We start from the raw sequence: 21,313 nt of genomic DNA on the forward strand, positions 1-21,313 counted from the left end.
TTTCCCAGAACGTCCTCTTCTTTGTCCAGTCCCAAGAGAAGAAACGCTCTGCAGGTCTCCCCTCTTGACCTCTAAGTTCTGAATTCAAAAAGAGAAAGAAACGTATCTCATCCGTTTACTTGTGGGTTGACAAATGTGTCCTGTCCTGTCCTCAAGCGTTCCTGACACAGCTCAATGAGGAACGAAACCACTTTCTAGTCCATCCTTATAAAACGCGCAGCACTAATGACCAAGCCGGCGCGGGGAAACAATGTCGCTTGCAGAGGAGGAGACAGAAAGATCCCGAGTGCCAGACTCTGGAGGAAAATGTTCTGAAAGCATCTTCTGGATATGACGGAACTCTGGACTCACCACAGCTGGGACTGGCAGCACAAGACAGGCTCAAGATTAAGCCGGTGAGGGGTGAGCGGGTGAGCGGGTGAGCGCGGCAGTCTGACCAGGGAAGGAACTCACAAGGTTCTATCCCTGGCTGATGAGCTCAGGTGGCTGGAGTGTGGGGGTGGAGAGTCAATTTTCTTTAGCTGTTTGAAGCGTCAAGTAGGGGTGTGTGTAGGTATGATCCAACTACACTGTAATTTTGTATGAAGTTACCAAGAAAAAGACCAAAATTTAAGAAAAAGAACAATTGGGGGAGAGAGACTGGGAATTTCTGAGATTTGAGGGAGGATCACCTAGAAGAAAAGCCTAGTAAGTCCCATTGGGGTTGATGGCCACGAGGCTTCCGGGCTGATTCTCACACTCCCCTGGGCAGAAGAAGGACAACATACAGATTGATTCTCAAGGTTTTACTTCCTATATTTTGTCTAGGAACTCTACCTGGTAAGGAACCGACGTTGACAGATATTATTTGGACAAGAAAAGCAAGACTCAACATTTAATAAAGCTATAAACGACTTCAAATGAACAAATTCCTCCCCTCCATCTCTGGCATCCATGTGCATTGTTAGTAAACTGCAAACAACTTAAGAAGACTGGAGAAGTGCCTAGTGTCCAGGCTGACTGGGTAGCTGAGTGGGCAGGCCTCTTTTGTTCATCTTTGCTGAGAGTAGCTATTGAGAGCCTCCCGAGTGTCAGGGTCACAGTACCCACAAAGGACAGACTGCTCAATACTGTGCTGCATCAACCTTATTTAGGATTATGGCTCTATTATATTCAGAAATACTGGGCATGTGTAAAGAGAACTGATTTACATCTAACCAGTACCACATCATGCATTTTTTAAAAGATTTATTTATTATATATGAGTACACTGTAGCTGTCATCAGACACACCAGAAGAAGGCATCAGATCTCATTACAGATGGTTGTGAGCCACCATGTGGTTGCTGGGAATTGGACTCAGGACCTCTGGAAGAGCAGTCAGTGGTCTTAGCCACTGAGCATCTCTCCAGCCCCACATCATACATTTTTAAGGATAGGACTTAAATAATGTCAAACACACGGAGGGGACTGACAGGCCAGTCTTGGGATGCTGGTGTCAGCATTCCCACCATCGGGGTTCCTGGCTCTGTGAGGTTCCATGTGCACGCAATGTATACCAAGGTTAAAAGTTTGATCTCGGGTAGCCATGTGAAGATTAGAGATATCAGGAGTGCCCACTTCCTTGTATCTCACTGGGGGAGGTGGTGGAAAAATAATCACTATTAATAAAACATAAAGACAGGTTTTACTCCTGAAGTGACCAAGGACTGCCCACAGAACAGAACTTTATATCTTGTTATCTAAAAGTTAAAAATCCCCAGTAAATGAGGAAATTCTCGACATTATATCCTTTTTGATTCTTCTAATCAAACTGTGTCCTGGTGAAGCAAGGTTTGCCAGACCAGCCTTGCAGATAAATTGCCGTTTGCTTGTTTGATAAAAATTAGAATGTTGTCTTCTCCAGAAATTATGATGTAAATGGGATCCAGGGGTTACCGGTCCTAAGAGTCACTGAACACCATTTGCTGAGATGAACACTGTGTGACCTGATGAGGCTTTTGAGAGAGCCACTTCTAGGGAAAATGGTGTCAAGTTTTTCTTTCGAAAACTCCATTTGAAGGAGGGCAGGGAGGAGGTCATTGGTCATTCTTATCCTTCAGAAGGAGGAAGCAGCTCATGTTTTCCCTTGAGCTGAGCCACAAATGATCTGGATAGAACTCCAGTCTTCCTGAGACCACATGGCTGAATTGGATCTTCCACCACGAGGACTGACTTGCTACCAGGAGAAGAAATAGCTATGTACTCCTTGTAGGTAGAAACAACATTAAAAATTCAAACTTGTGGATCCCACAAAGCAATGGAAATGAGCAGAAGCTGCAGACATCACCAGACTGCCTCTTACCAACACCAGGGCAGGCACACAAGCAAACAGATATCCTACATAACCTCCCTCAAGGCTCAGAATACAAAGAGGCATCAGCAAAGGGTTGATTTGAACTCATAGTTTGGAGTACACAGTTTATCATGACCAGGAAGACATAATGATGCTGAAATCCCAGCCCAGAGGCCAACATGAAGTATCAAAAACATTTTTATTATTTTATTATTTGTTTTACTTTATGTTCTTGTGAGTGTATATATGTGACTGCACACGTTACATGTGGACGGTAATCGGCAGGCAGCTTGCGGGAATCCGTTCTCTCATTCAGGAAGACAGATCTCAGGTCTTCATGCTGGGAGGAAAGGGCCTTTATTCACAAAATCATCTCAGCAGCCCATAGCAAAATGGGAATGTTGGTACACTCACTCACTTTTTTTTTTGATTGATTGTTTGTTTTATTGAGTCTAGGACCCTGCCCCATGGACTAGTGACACCATATTTATCATCTTTCTTCTTCAGTTAAACAATCTCCCAGACGTAGTGATTTGTTTCCTAGGTGACTCTAAGTCTGGTCAAATTGACAATGAAAATTAGCCTCAGAGCACTCTGTTCACCCCATCTGTGCACACACATATGTATCTATTTCAGTCAACACAAAGCCGTTTTGCTTCTGTGGCTCTACAGTATAATTTAGAATTGGGTTTTGTGATCCTTCAAGCCTTGCCCCTCTTCCCTCTCCTTCTCTTCCTTTCTTAACATAGGATCATTTGAGCAACTTAAGGTCTTTTGTACTTTTGTGTGAATGTTTGGATTGTTTCTTTTGTCTCTGGGAGGAAAGTCCTGGGTATTTTGATGGCGATTACACCAAATCTGTAGATCACTGCAGACAAAACACAATATGGTCTTTTATAATAGCAAACCTGCTGTTCCATGAACATAGGAAATCTTTCCATCTTCTGGTTTCTTTTTCAGTTTCTTTCTTCAGTGTTCTGTGGTGTCTGTCACTTTCTTTTTGAGGATGTCATTAATATGACGATTTTTGTTTTGGAGGGTTGTTATTGGTATAGAAAGGAGCCTCTGAGGTCTGTGTGTTGGCTTTGTCTCCTGTCTATGAGCTCTAGAAGTCTTTTAGTGGAGTTTGTTGTAGTCTTAGAGGTGGAACCCAGGGCCTCATGAGTACAGGCAAGTACTCTACCCCTGAGCCACACCCCATAGTCCTGCAGTGTCTTTAGGGTTTTCTAAGCATAAAATCATGTCATTTGCAAGTATAACTTAATTTCTTCCTCCCCTATTGGCATGCTTTTAATTTTATTTGCCTTATTTTCCTGGCTAAAACTTCAAGTACTCTAGTGAACAATATTGCTGACCAAGGACATTCTGTTTCATTTCTGAATTTAGAAGAAATACGTTCATTCACACCACCACCCACCTACCACCCCCAATTCAGTGTGGCATTGGCTGTAGGATTTTCAAAGAAAGCCTTTATCATGTTGTGGTACAAACTTGCCAAGCCAATTTTCTTCCACAGACGATGTTTCCTTTTACGCTGTGAAGAAAGCTTCAGATAATGCCTGGGCTCTGCTCAGGTATGTGCATTTCATTAGTAGTCAGGATTTTTAGTGTGTGCGCGCGCACACACACACACACACACACACACACACACACACTACCTTAATTAAAAAAAAAACTACTAAGGAAATATGAAACTCACTTTGAGACTCTCTACTGAAATTCACATGTTTAAGAAAGATATGGGGGGGAGCCCTGGAGAGATGGCTCAACAGTTAAGGACACCTGCCACTCTTGAAGTTGACCAGTGTTTGGTTCCCAGCATACATATCTGGCAGCTCACAACCTGTAGCTCTATCTGACACCTACACTGACGTAACCAAGGTTTAGATTTCATGTGGATTGTCCAGAGGCCACACTGGAACAATTGCTAGTATTGGCTCGATGTCAGTTTCTACAGTTTTTGATTCTCAGCAGAGATATACAGAAAGGAGGAACTCTGAAGTTCTCCCAAGGGTGTTCCTAGATTACCAAAGGCTGCAGGAAACCATCTTTCTTCTTGCTGTAGGCCATTGTTGCAGAGAAAGAAGGCTAACCCACCTGGGGGTTTTGGAATCTTGCCCTCAATGTTCCTGTGCCCACACAAAGTTCTCTCATTTAGAAACTGCTTTCTGCAGAGTGTTTCAAAGGGAACAAATGCATCTCAATCAGCACGGAGTTGCAATCAGCAATCAGCTCCCCATTCACGCCAGCAGGTGACCCAGAGGCTTCAGGCTCCCCCATGGATGCAGCCATTTGACAGGGCACTATTGAGTTTCATGGAGGCCTGGGCACAGCGTTCTTTGCGTTTAACCGCTTTTCAGAGTTCTTTCTCCTGGGGATGCAGGTCTGCTAGTGATTGATTGCTGGAATGATGCCGCCTATTCTATTCTTTCCAAGGTAAAGGAGATTGGAAAAGTAAAAGTGATAAAGCACTTTAGTCCTCGCAGGTGGGATGCTTACAGCAGCTGGGGTTCACAAGGACCTTCAGGCTGGCCTCTGAGGTGTCAGTACCTCATCCTTGCACACCCCATTCCTAGAGCTATTTTGTATCCCCTGTTTTTACACCTTCAAGGTAGATCTGCTTTCTCCTGTTCCCCTCCAAAGGCAATAGAACTATTGCGTGTTGATTGCGCCCCCTGCAGGACAGGGTTGGGGAGATGTGTGGTGCAATTTCACATTTGTAACTACCTCCCAGTTTTTCCTGCATTTTCTTGGGACTCTAGCTGAGATCAGATTTCTTGACTATACCATTTCTTTCTTATCTCTTTCTCTCTCCCTCTGCCCTCTCCCTCTTCCATATAAGCACAGTAAAGCCCTCAAAACACACACACACACACACACACACACACACACACACACACACAGACTTCTTTTTAATACAGTCCCTACATCACCTGAATTCTGGCTCAGTTATGGGTATAGATAATTCCAGTTTCTTCTTCTTCCATTTGTATTGTTCTCTAATTACATCTGAAAAAAAAAACTTACAAGTATCAAGTGGTAGTTTTAAACTCTACCAAGAATAGGAATTGTCACTGGCTTTACAGTGGAGTTGAGTGCAATCAGCGGAAGGAACCAGGTTCCCAGAAGAAGGAGCATCCACCCCCAGCATGCGTGGGACTAAAGAGGGTCTTGGATTTTAAAGTGTCAGAGCTAGGATACTCCCAGGGAAACCTCTACAGTAAAGTCACCTCCCTCCCATGACTGGAGAGGCTTGAGGTCTCCTTCACGGTTTCTCCGTTCCATTACAAGAAATGGAAGAAGAGTTCTGGCCAAGGAGAGAGGGGAGTTAGCTCTTACGATTTATGGGCATTTGGAAGAGATACACACTAGAACATTTAGGGAGATGTACACAGCAACTGATTTAGATTTAATGCCCAACTATTAATTGTTCCGATTTTGAATCATTCATATTATATACTTTAACTATAAACTGGCATCCAGATTTCTTAAGACAACCCTTGCCTTGTAAGATAAAAAGCTTCATCATTTAGTAATTTTGATTTTTTTTTTAATTTTTAGTTCAACAATAAAGACCCAGGAGTGTTGAAAGGATGGGAAAATAGACTTGTTAAAATAGAATTTTCTTTAATGACCCATTGTCAGAGGACTGGAGCAAAGCAGTGTCTTCTCAAGGTGACAGGATGGCCGCTCATACAGACTCCCACCTGCGCAAGATCAAGCCAGTCAACATTCCAGCACCAGCTGGGGAGGAGGTAATGAGTCCCCGACTCAGAGGAACTGCAGACAGCTGATAATTTCTGGGGTGGGAAGAGACAGTTTTCTCTAAGGGTGTGGCCCCTGGTAGGTAAGTGGACCACACTCCGGTGGATGACAACACAGCAAGAAGTATATGGGGAGCACAAATTAGCATCAATGGGCCATTAAAATGGAGAGGGACAGAAGTGAGGAGGAGGGAGAAAGGGAGAGAGACAGAGAGACAGAGAGACAGAGGGGCAGAGAGACACAGAGATACTCAATATAAAACTGAGAAGAGAGGAAGGGAGACAGAGAGACAGAGAGAGAGACAAAGAGAGACAGAGAGACAGAGAGATAGGGGGCAGAGACACACAGAGATACTCAATATAAAACTGAGAAGAGAGGAAAGGAGACAAGAGACAGAGAGAGAGACAGAGAGACAGAGACAGAGAGATGGGGGCAGAGAGACACAGAGATACTTAATATAAAACTGAGAAGAGAGGAAAGGAGAGAGACAGAGACAGAGAGACAGAGAGACAGAGGGGCAGAGAGACACAGATACTCAATATAAAATTGAGGAAAAGGGAAGTGAGGAGATCCAGGAGGAGTTAAGGAAAAGAGCTGAGGGTGAATCTGATCTAAATACATTATACAAAATTCTCAATTAAAATCCCACTTAAATGTAGTTTTTTTTCCTTGCTAAAAACTATGTACTAAATGCCACTGAGTATCCGTCGCTATTCTTAGTCACAGTCCCTGTGACAGGGAAAAGACATAAGGTTCATGTGTAGTTTATATCTCAGTGAAGCCGGAAGAGAAGCAGACGTCTCTTTTACATTATCATAGTTTTTAATTAAAAATTCTTATTTTTAATAATACGTGTATGTGTGTGCCCAAGTTTGGATTTGTGCATGTAAGTGAAATATCCACGGAGTCTGGAAGGGAGCGCTGGATCCTCTGGAGCTGGAGTTTCAGGTGGTCATGAGCCAGGAAAGGTGGATGCTGGGAACTGGGGTCAGGACCTCCGGAAGAGCGGCATACACTCAGCTCCGGAGCCATCTCTCCAGTCCTGTTGCATGTATGTTTAAAGTCAGGGATGTGGTGCACGTTTCCATACCCTCAACTTGGATACTCCAGGGGAACACAGAATAAATACCACCAATGTACCCACATAATTGGCTCTGAGACAAAGGGGTTGAAAACCACAAGGCCCTTTGACCATAAGCATGACGATCACTTTGGTCAGCTCTCTGCACTCCTTCCTCAAAGACAACCATTCCTACACTGATGATTCTCTCCAGCATGTACTAATAGGCTCGTGGCTCAGAGGAATCATGATGTACATATAAGATCACAACTGCTCCCTCCTCTTAGCAGGACAGTAGTTCCCCTCACCAGAACACAGATCTGTTACATTCTTTATGATGTCACAATGTGAATTTATGAATCTGCAGGTGGGCTTTTACACGGCCTTGATTCTCTTGCTATTACAAACAGTGCTGCTGTGGATTTCATTTCCATTACATACTCGATATTATGGTAGTGTAAACCTGTAGACTAGAGTTCTTCAGCTGGGATGCCACGATACCAGAGCATGCATGTCATATTTACTTGAGGGTGAAGTAATTTGTAGGACACTGTAATGGCTATTTCTGGTTGTAATGAGTGGTAATGAAGATGGTGATGGGGGTGTTTGATAGCGGTGGCTGGGATGATAATGATATCGACAACAGCTAGCGATGGGAGAGATGGTTACTGTAGTGGGAATGGTGATGGTAGCTGGCGGTGACGATGATGGGGCTTGGTGTGGTGGTGATGGTAATGTTCAGAGTGGTATGCTGGTGGTAGTTGTGATAGTTTTGATGAGGGTGGTATTGAGATGGTACTTGTGATGGTTGTGGTTTTGGTGGTTATTGTGAGCTGTCAAAGAAATTCCCTTCCTCCACACTTCTGTTCATTTTGGGTCTCACTGACGTTGCCCTGGACCCCTTTGTGTCTTCTAGGCTGGAATGCTGCACTAGGAGTGGGTGTCCTGGCATACCTGGTGCTGATGCGGTCAGAAAAGGACATGGATCTGCTGTAAGTGGAGAAACGGGTGGCCGTGAGCCTCTATGTGTGTGTCGGAAATCAAACCTGGGTCCTCTGCAAGAGCAACACGATTTGGCCTTTGGTCCACCGAAGGCTCGTTCTCCCAGTGGAGGGGAACACCAAGGGCTGAGGTGGGAGAGAGAGCATCGTCATGGAGGCAATGGGACGGGGAGGAGGGATGGGATGGTGGGAAAGGGATAACATCTGAAATGTAAATGCAGAGAATTTCTAATAGAAAATTTAGGGGGAGTGGAAGAACTGAGCCATCTCTCCAGCCCCTTCATTCTGCTTTTACATAATGCTGGAGGGAAGAGTGGGAGCAGATCCCGCCTCCACTACACTTACTATAGTAATCTTATTCCAAAGGAACGATGTATTTATGAACTAAAGAGATGCTCACTGGCGCCTTTCGTCCAGACCGCACAGAAGCTCTGAAGTGAAGATGGAGCCCACGTCAGGGAAGGAAACAATGAACAAAGCTTCACTCTCGTAGGCATCGCTCACTCCGAAGTAGCCTCTGGTTATGGCGTACCAGCTCATGTCACACGAACAGCAGCCTTCTAGCTCATAATCTACTGGAAAGAAGTCAGTGGCTTTGAGGGAAGTGCTACGGGAGGAAGACAAAGTATGGCCAAGTGAGCTTGACAGGACATAGGCTGTGCTCCAGGAGAAACAGAGCAGGGCAAACAGGTGCAGGGGTTTGTAGGAAAAGCAGCGACTTCAGGGATGAGAGGGGCTTTGGTTGAGCACAGATAATTTGAGTATTTTTCTTGGAGTCAGGGCTGTCCACAATGGTCTCAAGCTACTGGGCTCCATCAGTCCTTCTGCCTGAATCTTCTGAGTGGCTGTCACTTCAGGCACACATCACTTCTTCAGGCTAGGGTATTTCAACAGGATCAGGAGCTTGAAGGGAGAAAAATGGTTTGGTAGGGAGGTAGAGAGACAAGGCTTCGACGGGGGACTGGATCTCATGAGAGGCAGGGCTCATGAAGAGCAGGACTTTCTAGAAAGCACAGGAGTTTGTAGCAGGGGAGAGCTTGCTGAAAGGACCAAAGATTTTCTAGGACACAGCCACGGTTTGTAGAATGAGCAATGCTTGTAAGGATGGGCTTGGACCATGCAAGTGAGCCTAGAAGGCTCCAGGCCATGCAGGGGGCATGGGATTTTAAAGACTCTGGGCGAGTCAGGTGGGAACTGGGAGGAACAGAGACATATAAGAAAAGGTGCTATATGGGGCAGTGAGGCTTTGAAGAACGGACAACAGTCTCCTAAGGGGATCTATGGGTATCAAAATATAACCTTGTACAGTCTTATAAAAATTCACCCTAAAGAAAACTCCAGGAAACTTCATGGGTGAGGCCAGCTTGCAGCCTGAGCACATGTTGAAACCCCTTGGGATAGACAGTTCCAACTTCATACATGACTAAATGCTCATGTACTATTTCCTGGCCTTTTTTCCCTCCAAGCTTTAACACTACTGCAGATAACACAGGCTAAGAAAGTTTCTCTTTCCAGTTTTTGTCCCAAACCATGAACCAAGCTCACTTGCATTTGCCATGTCTCCTGGTTTTCTCCCGAAGAGTCAGCAAGTAGTGGACTTCAGATCTCATAGCTCAGCCAAGAGTATGGCTTCTCAGGAGGAGCAGGGCTTAGTATTAGGGCTGGGCTTCATGTGGAGGAGCTACTTGAAGCAAAGGAGTGGTGCTTCATGAGAGCAAAGACTGGGGATGAGGGCTGCAGACAGCAGGGTCTTCCCTTCATGAGGGAAGAGGGAAGAGGGTTTTCAGAGATCGGTGGGTTTCCAAGTGGAAAAGAGCCACTTAAGGGGAAACAGTTCGGGGAGAAAAAGCAGGGCATTGTAGGAGGGCTATGCTGTTTTGCTAGAGAACAGGGGGTGGGAAAGAGGAGTCTGGCTTGTAGAAGGGCAGGCTTGTTTTATGAACGTTATAAGGTCTATGAATTGTTTCTTGGTTGTTCAGTGCTTTTGGGGCTAGTATCTGCTTATCAGTGAGTGCATGTGTCTTCTTTCGTGACTGTTACCTCAAGCACTAGAAATTTCATAGTCATTGTTTCTAATAGCCCAGTAGTACTCCATTGTGTAAATGTACCACAATTTTTGGATCCATTCCTCTATTTAAGGGCATCTGGGTTCTTTCTAGCTTCTGGCTATTATAAATAAGGCTGCTATAAACATAGTGGAACACGTGTCCTTGTTAAATATTAGAGAATCTTTTGGGTATATTCCCAGGAGTTGTATAGCTGGGTCTTCAGGTAGTACTATGTCCAATTTTCTGAGAACAGTCAGACTGATTTCCAGAGTTGTACAAGCTTGCAATCCCACCAATAATGGAGGAGTGTTCCTCTTTCTCCACATTCTCTCCAGCATCTGCTGTCACCTGGGTTTTTGATCTTAGCCATTCTGACTGGTGTAAAGCCAGAATGTGGATGTCTCAGTCCTTCTTAGAAGGGAGAACAAGGCACTCACAGGAGGAAATAAAGGGACAAATAGAGGAGCAGGGAATGAAGAAAAGATCATTCAGAGTCTGCCTCACCTGGGGATCCACTGCATATGCAGCCACCAAATTCAAGCACTATTGCTGATGCCAAGAAGTACTTACTGGCAAGAGCCAGATATGGATGCCTCCTTGGAGGCTCTACCAGAACCATACTGATACAGATGAGGATGCTTGCAGCTAACCACCGGACTGAACTCGGTGGCCCCAATGAAGGAGCTAGAGAAAGGACTGAAGGAGCAAAAAGGGTCTGCAACCCCATGGGAAGAACAATATTATCAACTAACCATACCCTCCAGAACTGCAGGGACTAAAACACCAACCAATGAGCACACATAGAGAGACCCATGACTCCAGTTGCATATGTAGCAGAGGATAACATTGTCTGGCATCAATTGAAGGTGAGGCTTTTGGTCCAGTGAAGATTCATTTTCCCAGTGTAGGGGAATGCCAAGCTATTGAGGTAGAGTTAGTGGTTGGGAGAGAAAGCACCTTCATGGAGACAAGGGGAGAGGGAAGGGAAATGGGAATGGGGAAAAGGGGTTAACATTTAAAATGTAAATACAGAGAATATCCAATAAAAAACAAAAAGGGGGCAGGCTTGTAGGAGCAGCAGGGCGTTACAGCAGGCTTCAAGAGAATCATTCTCTTCAAGTATGGACCAGCTAACTGTATCTCAGAGGGTTGCATCAGAACTAAATAATCTAATACACAGCACATCAGAAATGTCTTAACATTCATCGTCATTGTCATCCTCATCTTTTTGTAAGCCTTGAGTTGTTACCAGACATAGAATGGTAAAAGGTATAATCCCTAATTACAAGTCAAGCTTTGTGTCATCAGCTATTAGATAGAACCCTTAGGTCATTAAGCATTGCTTTTAAGACATTTAAAAAAAAAATCTGCCTCCAGCCACAAACAAGCAGCCAGTAGCCAGCCAGCCAGCCAGCCAACCACCCAAGAACCTAGCCCAGGAAAACTCAAAGACAAGTTCTCTGGTTGGTAGAAGTCTTTCAGATGTTTTGAGACCCTTGATCCAGAACTAGTTTTACTAAAGATTCCCTGGTTTGAATAATTTGGTGTGTGTGTGTGTGTGTGTGTGTGTGTGTGTGTGTGTGTGTGTGTGTGTATAGACAGGCTCCTGAAGTATAAAAGAAGGGGCAGACTCATCTTTAGAGAAGCTCGGTAATACTCTCATTTCTACTCTCAAATACTAAAATAAATCTATAAATTTTGCTTTGGAAATGGCACTAAAACATTTTTAAGAAGTAGTGATCTACATCAAGTAAACATTAATAGGCCAACAATAAATGTGCAATCAAAATTTAATAACAAAGATACTATTTTCAACATGGTCAAATATACATAGCTAAGCCCAGAGTTAAAAAAATGTATCCAATTCAACAGTACAGTCATACAATTTTGTACAGAACATTCAGAAGATCAACAGAAAATATATATGAGCACAAAAATAAAAAAAATATTTAAAGAGAATCTCTAAGCAGCATCTTCTTCCTTCAAAACAGACACAGACCTTGTACTGATTAAATATCTACGAGTGCTTTTCCTTTACAAAAATACATAGATTCTTAATAGACTAAGTCATTAACAATGACCTGGAAATTCTTTCACTTCAATTTGAATGATTCATAAGCTAAATCTTACAACCACAAAAAGGTTTTTATTTGTATTTAGATGTTAACCACTTTTGACAAAAAGCTTAAAATAGTTCGTATTTCAAAATAAAATTAGCAACGTAACATTACAATATATTCTGTGCTAGACTTAATAACCATGAGGGCTAATCTAGGAAATGATCGCTGTTGAGTTGCCAGACACAGGAAAGTGAAGGAACACATACCCCCGCCCCCACGCTCTTGTCCTGGACCACAGCTTCATAAGGACACTTAGGCCCCCATCCCCATTCTTAAAGAGACTGCAAAAGAAAAAATGGCTTCCAACAGAACCAGGCTGACCTCCAACGATGTGAATGTGTAGAAAGAGCTCCTGGATTTATGTCAACACACTGGACTTTGTATAGATGTCCCCAGAATGGTTAGTCTGTGTTTGTGCTACAGTTGGTTCCTTTTCTAACAAGTGCTACAAAACAGAAGAAAAACTAGACCTAGCACTTAACAGATCTCTGGAAAACTGTTTTGTATCATGGAAAAGTGGCCCGAGCATAGGTGTAGTCGCATGAGAATTTACTGCAATTAGTTAAGTTTAACTTCTATCATTTTTCTGACAAAGTGTCCATACTTTAATCCTACTAGAAAATACGATGGCCAGTTAACTTACTACTTATGAAAATCATATTCCAGGAAGACAAGCACTTTCAAATGACCTGAGAAAAACCACCTAACATAAAACATTAAAGTTCCTACTGTGAAAGGACATGTTATTTATTTTAGTTTCATGTTCTCATTTTTGCTTTTGAATGAAAACACTCACTGAGTCAAGTTTATCAAGTAAACCCAAACAACTGGTGATTCTGGTATTTGAAGCATTTCTAACTCTTTAGTGCATTTGACAACTGTTCAGTGTGTCATGAACCAGACCTAGCAGACATGTCCCTTATTGCTTTCCAGGAGTTACATGCTGGAAACAATGGTGGTCACATTTCAAGTTTTTGTGATTCTAATCCAGAAAAAGTTTTGGCAAATTCATACCAATAGTCTACTGGTATAAGGCTTAGTTTTCTAGAGAATTCCTACCCAGGCAGAGGAATGGAAGAGGGACAAGGCTCAGTCGCACAGTGCTTGCAAACATACAGTTGGGATGGTTTGTCACCTCTGCAGAGGCTTACCTCAGTGCAAAGCAGACTGCCAACCCCAAAGAGAGAATGGCATACTGGGAAATTTTTCAGCGCTCTATTTGTCAAAATTTGGCCACATGGCTAAGTTTAGTAACAATGAAGTGGCTGCTGAGAAACACTTTTAGAGAAAATTCAATCACTGGCCCTGTGGAATTTCACTTTAAATACCAACAAAAGTACTTCTGTAAGTCCAGTAGAATATACTGTGTGCTACACAGGCTTGTCAGCATGTCTACTATCTGTGAACCCAGCTGACTGTGCACTGTGCTCCACACAGGCAGGCCTGTTAGGACTTTTATTAAAACCTGTCTTCAATGGAGCTAAAGAGGCATAATTTCCTTCATACCACCTCCACAGAATAAGAGGCTTTTAAAATTTTAAAACTCTCAATTTCAATTTTCTTCTATAAATTTGTATTTCTCCCATTTTTCATGGGAAGGGTATTTGTATTGTTTATTTTTCTCATATTTGAGTATTTTCTATGACCTACCAGATGATGCTGAAAACAAACAGAAAACCAAACCAAACCAGTGAAGGTATCTAAAGGGAAACACGCCCACTGTAGCAAGAAAGACACATTTGCTCCTTCCACCAAGAACCCACTTTAGTAACCAATCAAAGTTACTACCGCCTATTTACAATCAGGTTACAATGTAAGTTTCCATCTTCTGGACTGTCCAAACTGTCTCTAACATGGTTACTAACAGTAAAATGTCTTTGGCAATACCTATATTCATACAAAACGTTTTAATAAAGATTGTTTTAGCTTGTAAGTGCCCATTATCTATGGGGCCGTGTGAGACAGGAACAAATAGCTGAGACGTAGGCAGGAACGCAGGGAACAAAAGCAGAAATGCACTTCAGCAATGAGGCACTTTCATGTGTAGTTGGTAAAGCTTAGTAGGTCATAATGTCATATAACGCACTTGTGCTTTCCTTAAGGACTCAGTTTAAATTAACATTTGTGCTAACTCACTACATTTGTACCATGTGACATATTAGTATGGGCATATGCCTAGTGAATAAAGAATGTTTAAAAGCTGTCACAAACATAATTCTAGTCACCCAAACCTCAGATTTAATATAATCTCATCAATGAGCCTTTCCTTTATTTCTAATCTAGAGAAAGGGACATTCTTCTCTATTAAGTGATGCCATTACTGCAATTTAAGTGATTTTTATAGACCACAGGCATTCTTTATATCCAAGACTCCATGGCCCTTTTATGTCTGATTTTTAAGGCAGGTAAAACAGGTAACATATCTCTTCTGGAGTAGAGTTCTTTAGTTTATTGCTTAAGAAACAAGAGATTGAAGAATAACTTTGACTTATTCTTACATTTATAGATTCAGATAGTTTATTCCTGGAGATTATTTAAACTCGGGGGGATTTGTTAGCAACCCTGTAATGTAATGCTGGCTGCAGTACCTATTTGTGGGTTCCTGACAAGGGTAACTAAGAGTGCAGTGCATGTCACACCAGACAAGAACGTGCTGCACACTTGGTATACCAGACAAGGATGGCAGAAGAACATCCATGAGCAACACACTACTCATGTTGCCTCTTGTGTGACACTGTGCATCCTTAATGCTTTGCTTTGGCACATAGTCTATTGCATCTCAGTGAAAACATCAATGCAATAACATTAAAAAACTGTTATAAAACTGCATTCTAATTACTGTTTCCTACATATTCCTTGGAAAATAGTCATTATATGTGATCAGGCAACAAGCAAAATTTAAAGAGACCTTGTATATAAAATTCACTTATGGCCTTAAATTTTGGTTGAGGAGCCAAATAACCAACTCTTAGAATGTGGCTTTCAAAGCTAATTTTGATTTAAGTTACTTAAAATTAATCTTCATATGCAAAACACATTGATCTAAATGTGATGAATTGTAGGAACATTAAATTTTTCTTAAAAATAACTATAAATTAAGATTTTACAAAACAGCAAAATAATTTCTGTAGTTAAATAATAAATTTGGTTTTCTGGTCAAGTGTTATGGTCTTCTCCACACTTAGAGTAAATCAAATGCCTTTTAAATCCTACTTGTGAGTTCTAGAAACATCCAATCCAACAATACGAAGTTTTACTGAGGCCTTCTAATGCAACAACTTCAATGCAAACTTTCTGACTTAAAGAAAAATAAATTCCCAGTCTTTTACTATTATGAAATAAACCAAGATTAAGCTGCATTCTGTGTATTTCTTAGAGCTGCACAATGTTCATTTCTGTGAAGTACTCTGGAACCCAGAAAGCAGCAACGTGAAATATTTTATTGGGAAACAGGAGCACCTGTGTTCGAGGTGTGAAGACTGTGGACCACACACAGTGCTCTTATCTGATGTCCTAATTTCCCCCTTCCTCTCAGAACTTAGCTTGTTTCAAAGCAACCAGCAGACATATTCCAGTTTTCCTGTTTTGAAACAACTGTGTATTTTACAAGGTCTAAAATGATTTTCATGTAGTAAGGTAGCAGAGGAGTTTGATTTGCAGGCTAATTTCAAAATGAATGGAAGATTTAACCAGACTGCCAACATCAAGGACATCAGCATAGTTCTGACTTCTAATCCACTCACCCTTAATAAACTCAGTTCAAACAACAACCCCACCTTCCCTAGTTACTACAGTATTTAAAATAACAGTATCCCCAAACCACTAATTTTGGTTAGAATATTTATCTACTACATGGTGTTTATTCTGTTTTGTGTATAGGGTTTGGAAATGTGATAAGCAGCTAACAATCTGGGATTGTTTGGAAATCCGTAAAAAGGTGAATGTTATCTAAAAATTCTAGTATTTAAAATCACCTCATATAACCCTCTGCATTCCACAATACACACCTAAGGCCAACTGCAAACAGCAACGCTTTCATAAAATGGTGTCAACGATATAATGATGTGCATGCGACATTGGCGAGACAGCACTCACTTGCCTAAGACAGGAACAAACGTTAATGTACTTACACACTGATTTTATTAGAAGTTGATATGATCAGCTGCCAACATTATGAACTTCAGCTGTCCAAGTCACATGTTTCAACATGAAGGCCTAACACATTGTCCTGTGCAATGGTAGAGTACCCAGACATTTAGGACATCTCCAATTGCAATGTGCTCTAGTCAAAAAAATACCTGGAATTCTTCACAAAAGACTTGCACACTCAAGAATAAGCTGGCATTTTGGTTTTTTTTTTTTTTTTTTTTTTGGTTGTTTATTCTTTTTTACATAAAAGTTTACCAAGAATAGGACAGTGGCTCAGAAACCACTTTTCTAAATATATTCTTATACAAAATAATTTCAAGATATAATTATACTAGGTTCTTGTACAGTACTCTATTTTAATAAGAATAAAAGTATTAAGTATGTGAAAACTGCAACACCACAAGGATTGAGCCATTTTACTAGTGTAATTAACAGAACAATCTTGCAACAGGCAAGCAAAACACTGAGGAAGCAGAGTCACGGCTGGAAACCTAACTCACTTGAGCCGCGCCCTGCACACCGAGACGTACGAATATCTTATGCAGATGGTCAGTGGCAGAAGGGCACTTGGATTGCTCCTAACAGAAATAACATGAAGGACACCGACAATTTAGACATGGGCAATGGCCTTATGTGCATGCTGAAATCGGATTGTGTCTCTCGAGTCCACACACCATTCACTGTGCAATCTGTCGACGAGTAAACAAATAGTGCAGGATCCACTCAGTGCAGCCTGGGCCTAGGCCTATCCAAAGTCAATTCTTGGTCGATACTGCAATACCATCGGGTATGACTATAGAAGAAAAAAAAGGTATGAGTAAGAACGCGTTTACATAAAAACAATGGTTTCTACAGAAAGACTTGAAGAATTGGGGATTTATAATATTTTCTGATAATAATGATTACAAAAGTTAAAGTGTAAGTTGTCATTCAAAATTTAAACTATCTAAATACATCTCTCCCTCTGACTTCTCCTTCCTCTCCCATCCCTTCCTGTAGAGGGCCTAAGGAGGACTACCAACTACATGCCCCCAGCAACTTTCTGGGGCTGAGTATTTGAGCAGCAGATTCTTCTGAACCACACAAGTGTAAAGAGACCCTATTTTGCAAATCGGTGAGATTGGAATTTCCACAATACTATTCATACATTTGATAGTCTTCCCTTTAGTATGCACCTGAGTGTTACATGAAAGGGTGACCAGCTCCTTTCAATACGATTCAGTGCCACCACAGTGCATGAGGTCACCACAAGCTTTCATAGCCTTGGTGCTGTTCTACGTAAAAATCTCTGGCATCCAGTTACCTACCACAGTGCTAGGGAGGAAGAGCCTCCTGCAGATGGAGGCAGGCACCACACTCCTTCTCCATCTGCTTTAACTTCACCTTCACTACAGCAGAACCAAAGAATCAGAAAGCAGTCTGGAGAATCAATGATTTCCCTGTTCTAAAATCTGCATATTACCACTTTTTAAGTGAAATCAATGATCGAACTACCAAGGAACAGAGAAAACGCTGAGATGGTCACTGACCAAAGGTCCACTGTCTCTGGGTAGGTGGGTATGAAACCCTCTGTACAGAGAACATCAAGTTCTTTTATTAAAAGAAGTCAGACTGAGGTCCCCCGAGCCCTGCAGTGGCCTCTCAGCATTCACATGCATGTCACAGCTGAGAAGACCGACATACTGCTACGCATTAACTTCCAGTGAGGTCAGAAGAGTGGGGACAGATACCCTAGCCTTGTTCTCAGCTGAAGAATAAAAAGGTGCCACTTAGGATCTAACTCAGACTTGCAAGGTTCCAATGGCCTTATTCTTCCTTTTAATTTTTTTTTTTTAAATTGTATTCTTCATCTAACATTTTACTCTGGTCTTAAGGACCCAGTTTGAACCTTAGTTGGGCACAAAATTCTCTACTTCTGAAGTCCAGTTAGATTTTTAGAGCTGTAGTTGTACTCCCCTATTCCCAACACTGTGTGTGAGAGTGTGTGTGTGTATGTGTGTGTACCTGTGGAGGCAAGAGAGTAATCTTGGAACTGTTCACTTTAATCTTTGAAAGGAAGTCTCATTCACCTGGAGCTAGCCACAGGAATCTACTGTCTCTGCCTCCAGTGTGGATTACATTTACACCTGCCCAGCTTTTTTTTTTTTTTTTTTTTAATGGTTTCTGGAGTTGAATACAGGTCCCCATGTCTACAAAACAAGCATACTACCATCGAAGACATCTACCCAGCCAACTAAACTATATTTATCTACTTAAAGTTTCCTTCTGACACTAAAATTCCCTTGTTTTTTGCATATAAGTTCAGAGAAAAAAGCTGTGTCTGATGTTTATTTCTATAGCCTCAGGACAGAAGTACCCTGAGTATGTTTAACGTGTTCAACAGCTATTTGCTAAAGAGCATTTCTGCCCCAGTCCTTGGAGCCTCAGCACTTAGGGGCTCCTGTGCTGAGGCTTGTTCTGGGACAGTTCTCTCATCGTGCGTGTGTGTGTGTGTGTGTGTGTGGGCTGGCCTAATTGGATCTCTGAGCTGCATAAAGCACTGTCTTGGGCAGGTGGGCAGGTGGGCAGGTGGGTAGGTGGGCAACAGTGATCCAGTCCCATTTGTTAATTGCCTGAAAATCTGACTGACCAGAAATACCTACTTCCTGATTAACAACAGTTTGGCTAACTTTGTTAGGTTAAATAAAATCCTGTAAAAGTATAGAAAGGTACATTTAACTTCATAATACAGAGTCTGACATCTCTCTAAGATGCTACTTAAAGTGTTATTTTCAACCATTTTATTTAAAATAAACTAAGATGCATACAAGCAGACAAAGAGGAGATAGCAAATGTGAAATATTAATTGGTAACTCTAGGTAAAGGATCTGCAAGAAGAACATGTATGTTTGATGCCCGCACCACCTCTCCCACCCTCGGTACTCACTGTCTAACTACATTCTCTGGTCAAGTTTTACTGTCATAGTGATGCTCCCATGGGAAATGATTTGGGAGGACTTAAACTTTCTTACAATGCTGTTATCCACAATGAAGTGTTAAAGGATGAAAAGGAAGTGAGGGTACAGCTGCACACCTTATTCCAGTGTCCTCTATCACTCAGAGCTAAAGAGCAACTTCACCTCTCAGAAAACACACATCAACACAAAGAGAAAAGTGGAAGCCCACGTACCTGGGTTATAGCTACAAACAGGTTATCACTGTAATTCATTACAGACTCAACTAAACCATTTGCTTAGCCCCTCCCTCCTCTGAGCACTAAAGGAGAACATCTTCCTTCCTGAGGGGCTTTCCATTGCCTATCTAGATGTATGTCAGGTTACACCACTTCCAAATAGGTAGGACTTAAACAGGATGTATCAAGAAGTTCGTATCTTAATGGTGAACTGAGATTCCCATATCACAGCAGTAATCAAAAGACTAAGCAAAATTCCAGATATACCGTCCATTAGAATTTTTGCTTAGTGATTTTATAGTATTCTTTTAAGACAATGTAAACTAATTTGTCTCAACTGGAGACTGGAATACTGAAGTTTATTAGTTACTGACTACTAGAAACTAGATGGATAATTTGAACTGTTAGAGAAAAGATTACTTTTTAAAAAATACTATGACTCACCTATAAGATTAAGACAGCACATTACCTCTGCACTTAGTAATATAGTAATGCTTTACTACACTGTATCAGACTCTTTTCTTTTTTAAAAAATATTTATTTTTAAACATGTATGGGCATGTGCAAATTAGTGGGGGTGTCTGTGGAGCTGAAGTATCAAATGTCCTAGAGCTGGAGCAGTTAGGAGTAACCTGATGTGGGTGCTGGAAATCACAACTGGGTCATCTCGAAGAGTAGTTTTTAACTGCAGTCATCTCTCCAGCCCATTTTCCAAATTTCTAAAATGTGTTTTTATTAGACAAGCTTTCCTTGGATATTAAGTTGAAGCTCTCTGTGTTCCTAAGTGACCTCACAGTCACTCCTGTGCCCCAGAGAAGCAGTTGGGACACTTCCCATTCAGTCATTCAGTTTGACACTTCAGGGCTAAAGATTAGCGATGTCTCAAGGGCTAAAATTCTAGATTCATAAACAGTAGCTGCTAAGACATAATTTTATTTTTAGTTCAGTAAAATGGTTAACTTGGGAGAAAAATAATGGGAAACTTTTGTTACTGAAGTTTGAAAAGACTTAATTTTTAAAGTTTTTTACAAAGTGACATGTCTGAGAAGTTGAGTTTGGGATGGGAGTGGTCAGCACAGGGCACTGTGATAGCCTAGCCATGTGTACCGTCATGAGTGCCTCTTACCTGATACAAGTGCCATCCTGACAGCAGACTTGGGAGCTGAACAGTTCAGACAGCAAAACTGCGGAGGAGATGAACCCATCAGATAAGAGGCATCCACAACGGGACACATTTAAAACTTGTTATTTAAAGTAGTTGAACTCAAACTAAGTGCCCACACAAGTAATTTAAATAAACACTGAGGAATGGTAGGGTTTTTTTTTTTTTTTTTTTTAATTTTTGAAGGGAAGTATTTAATAACTTGGTGACTGGTAACTTTTAGTGTAAAGTAACTTTAACATTCATCTATGAAGGTTTTTGTTTTTACTATTCTAAACTACCAAGGCGGTATCCTACTTTTTCCGTTTCATTTCTAAATGCTAGTTTCCAGGGAATCTTCATCTTTTAGTAGAGAGGGTACCATCATCTTTCCCTCTTAGTACACTGATACCATCTTTCCTCACTTATTCCTCAGATCAGTTTCTCCCATGCCTCCTCTTCATCTACGCTGAGAGGACACTGAACGTCATTCAACCTAAGGGACTGGTCCACTGCTGTTTTACTTCTGTATTGGTCAGTCTGT

At 41.7% G+C, this 21,313-nt stretch overlaps 1 protein-coding gene across 4 annotated transcripts in view; it reads right to left on the reverse strand.

Annotated features, from left to right (window-relative positions):
- Positions 1–11,970: 11,970 nt before the first annotated feature.
- Positions 11,971–21,313, reverse strand: part of PCGF5 (polycomb group ring finger 5) — a 107,992-nt gene continuing 98,649 nt past the window's right edge. For 3 of the 4 annotated variants that reach the window (XM_080911964.1, XM_080911965.1, XM_080911963.1), the window contains exons 9-10: positions 20,755–20,812; positions 11,971–17,249 (exon numbers count right to left, since the gene is read on the reverse strand). In XM_080911964.1, coding sequence (XP_080768090.1) covers positions 17,212–17,249; positions 20,755–20,812 — 96 coding nt within the window. In that variant the 3' untranslated portion in view covers positions 11,971–17,211. The remainder of the gene's footprint in view (positions 17,250–20,754; positions 20,813–21,313) is intronic. The other variant, XM_080911966.1, reaches the window with a different exon arrangement.

The sequence above is a fragment of the Micromys minutus genome (genome assembly GCF_963924665.1).
Source record: "Micromys minutus genome assembly, chromosome: 2".
Classification (NCBI taxonomy): Eukaryota; Metazoa; Chordata; class Mammalia; order Rodentia; family Muridae; genus Micromys; species Micromys minutus.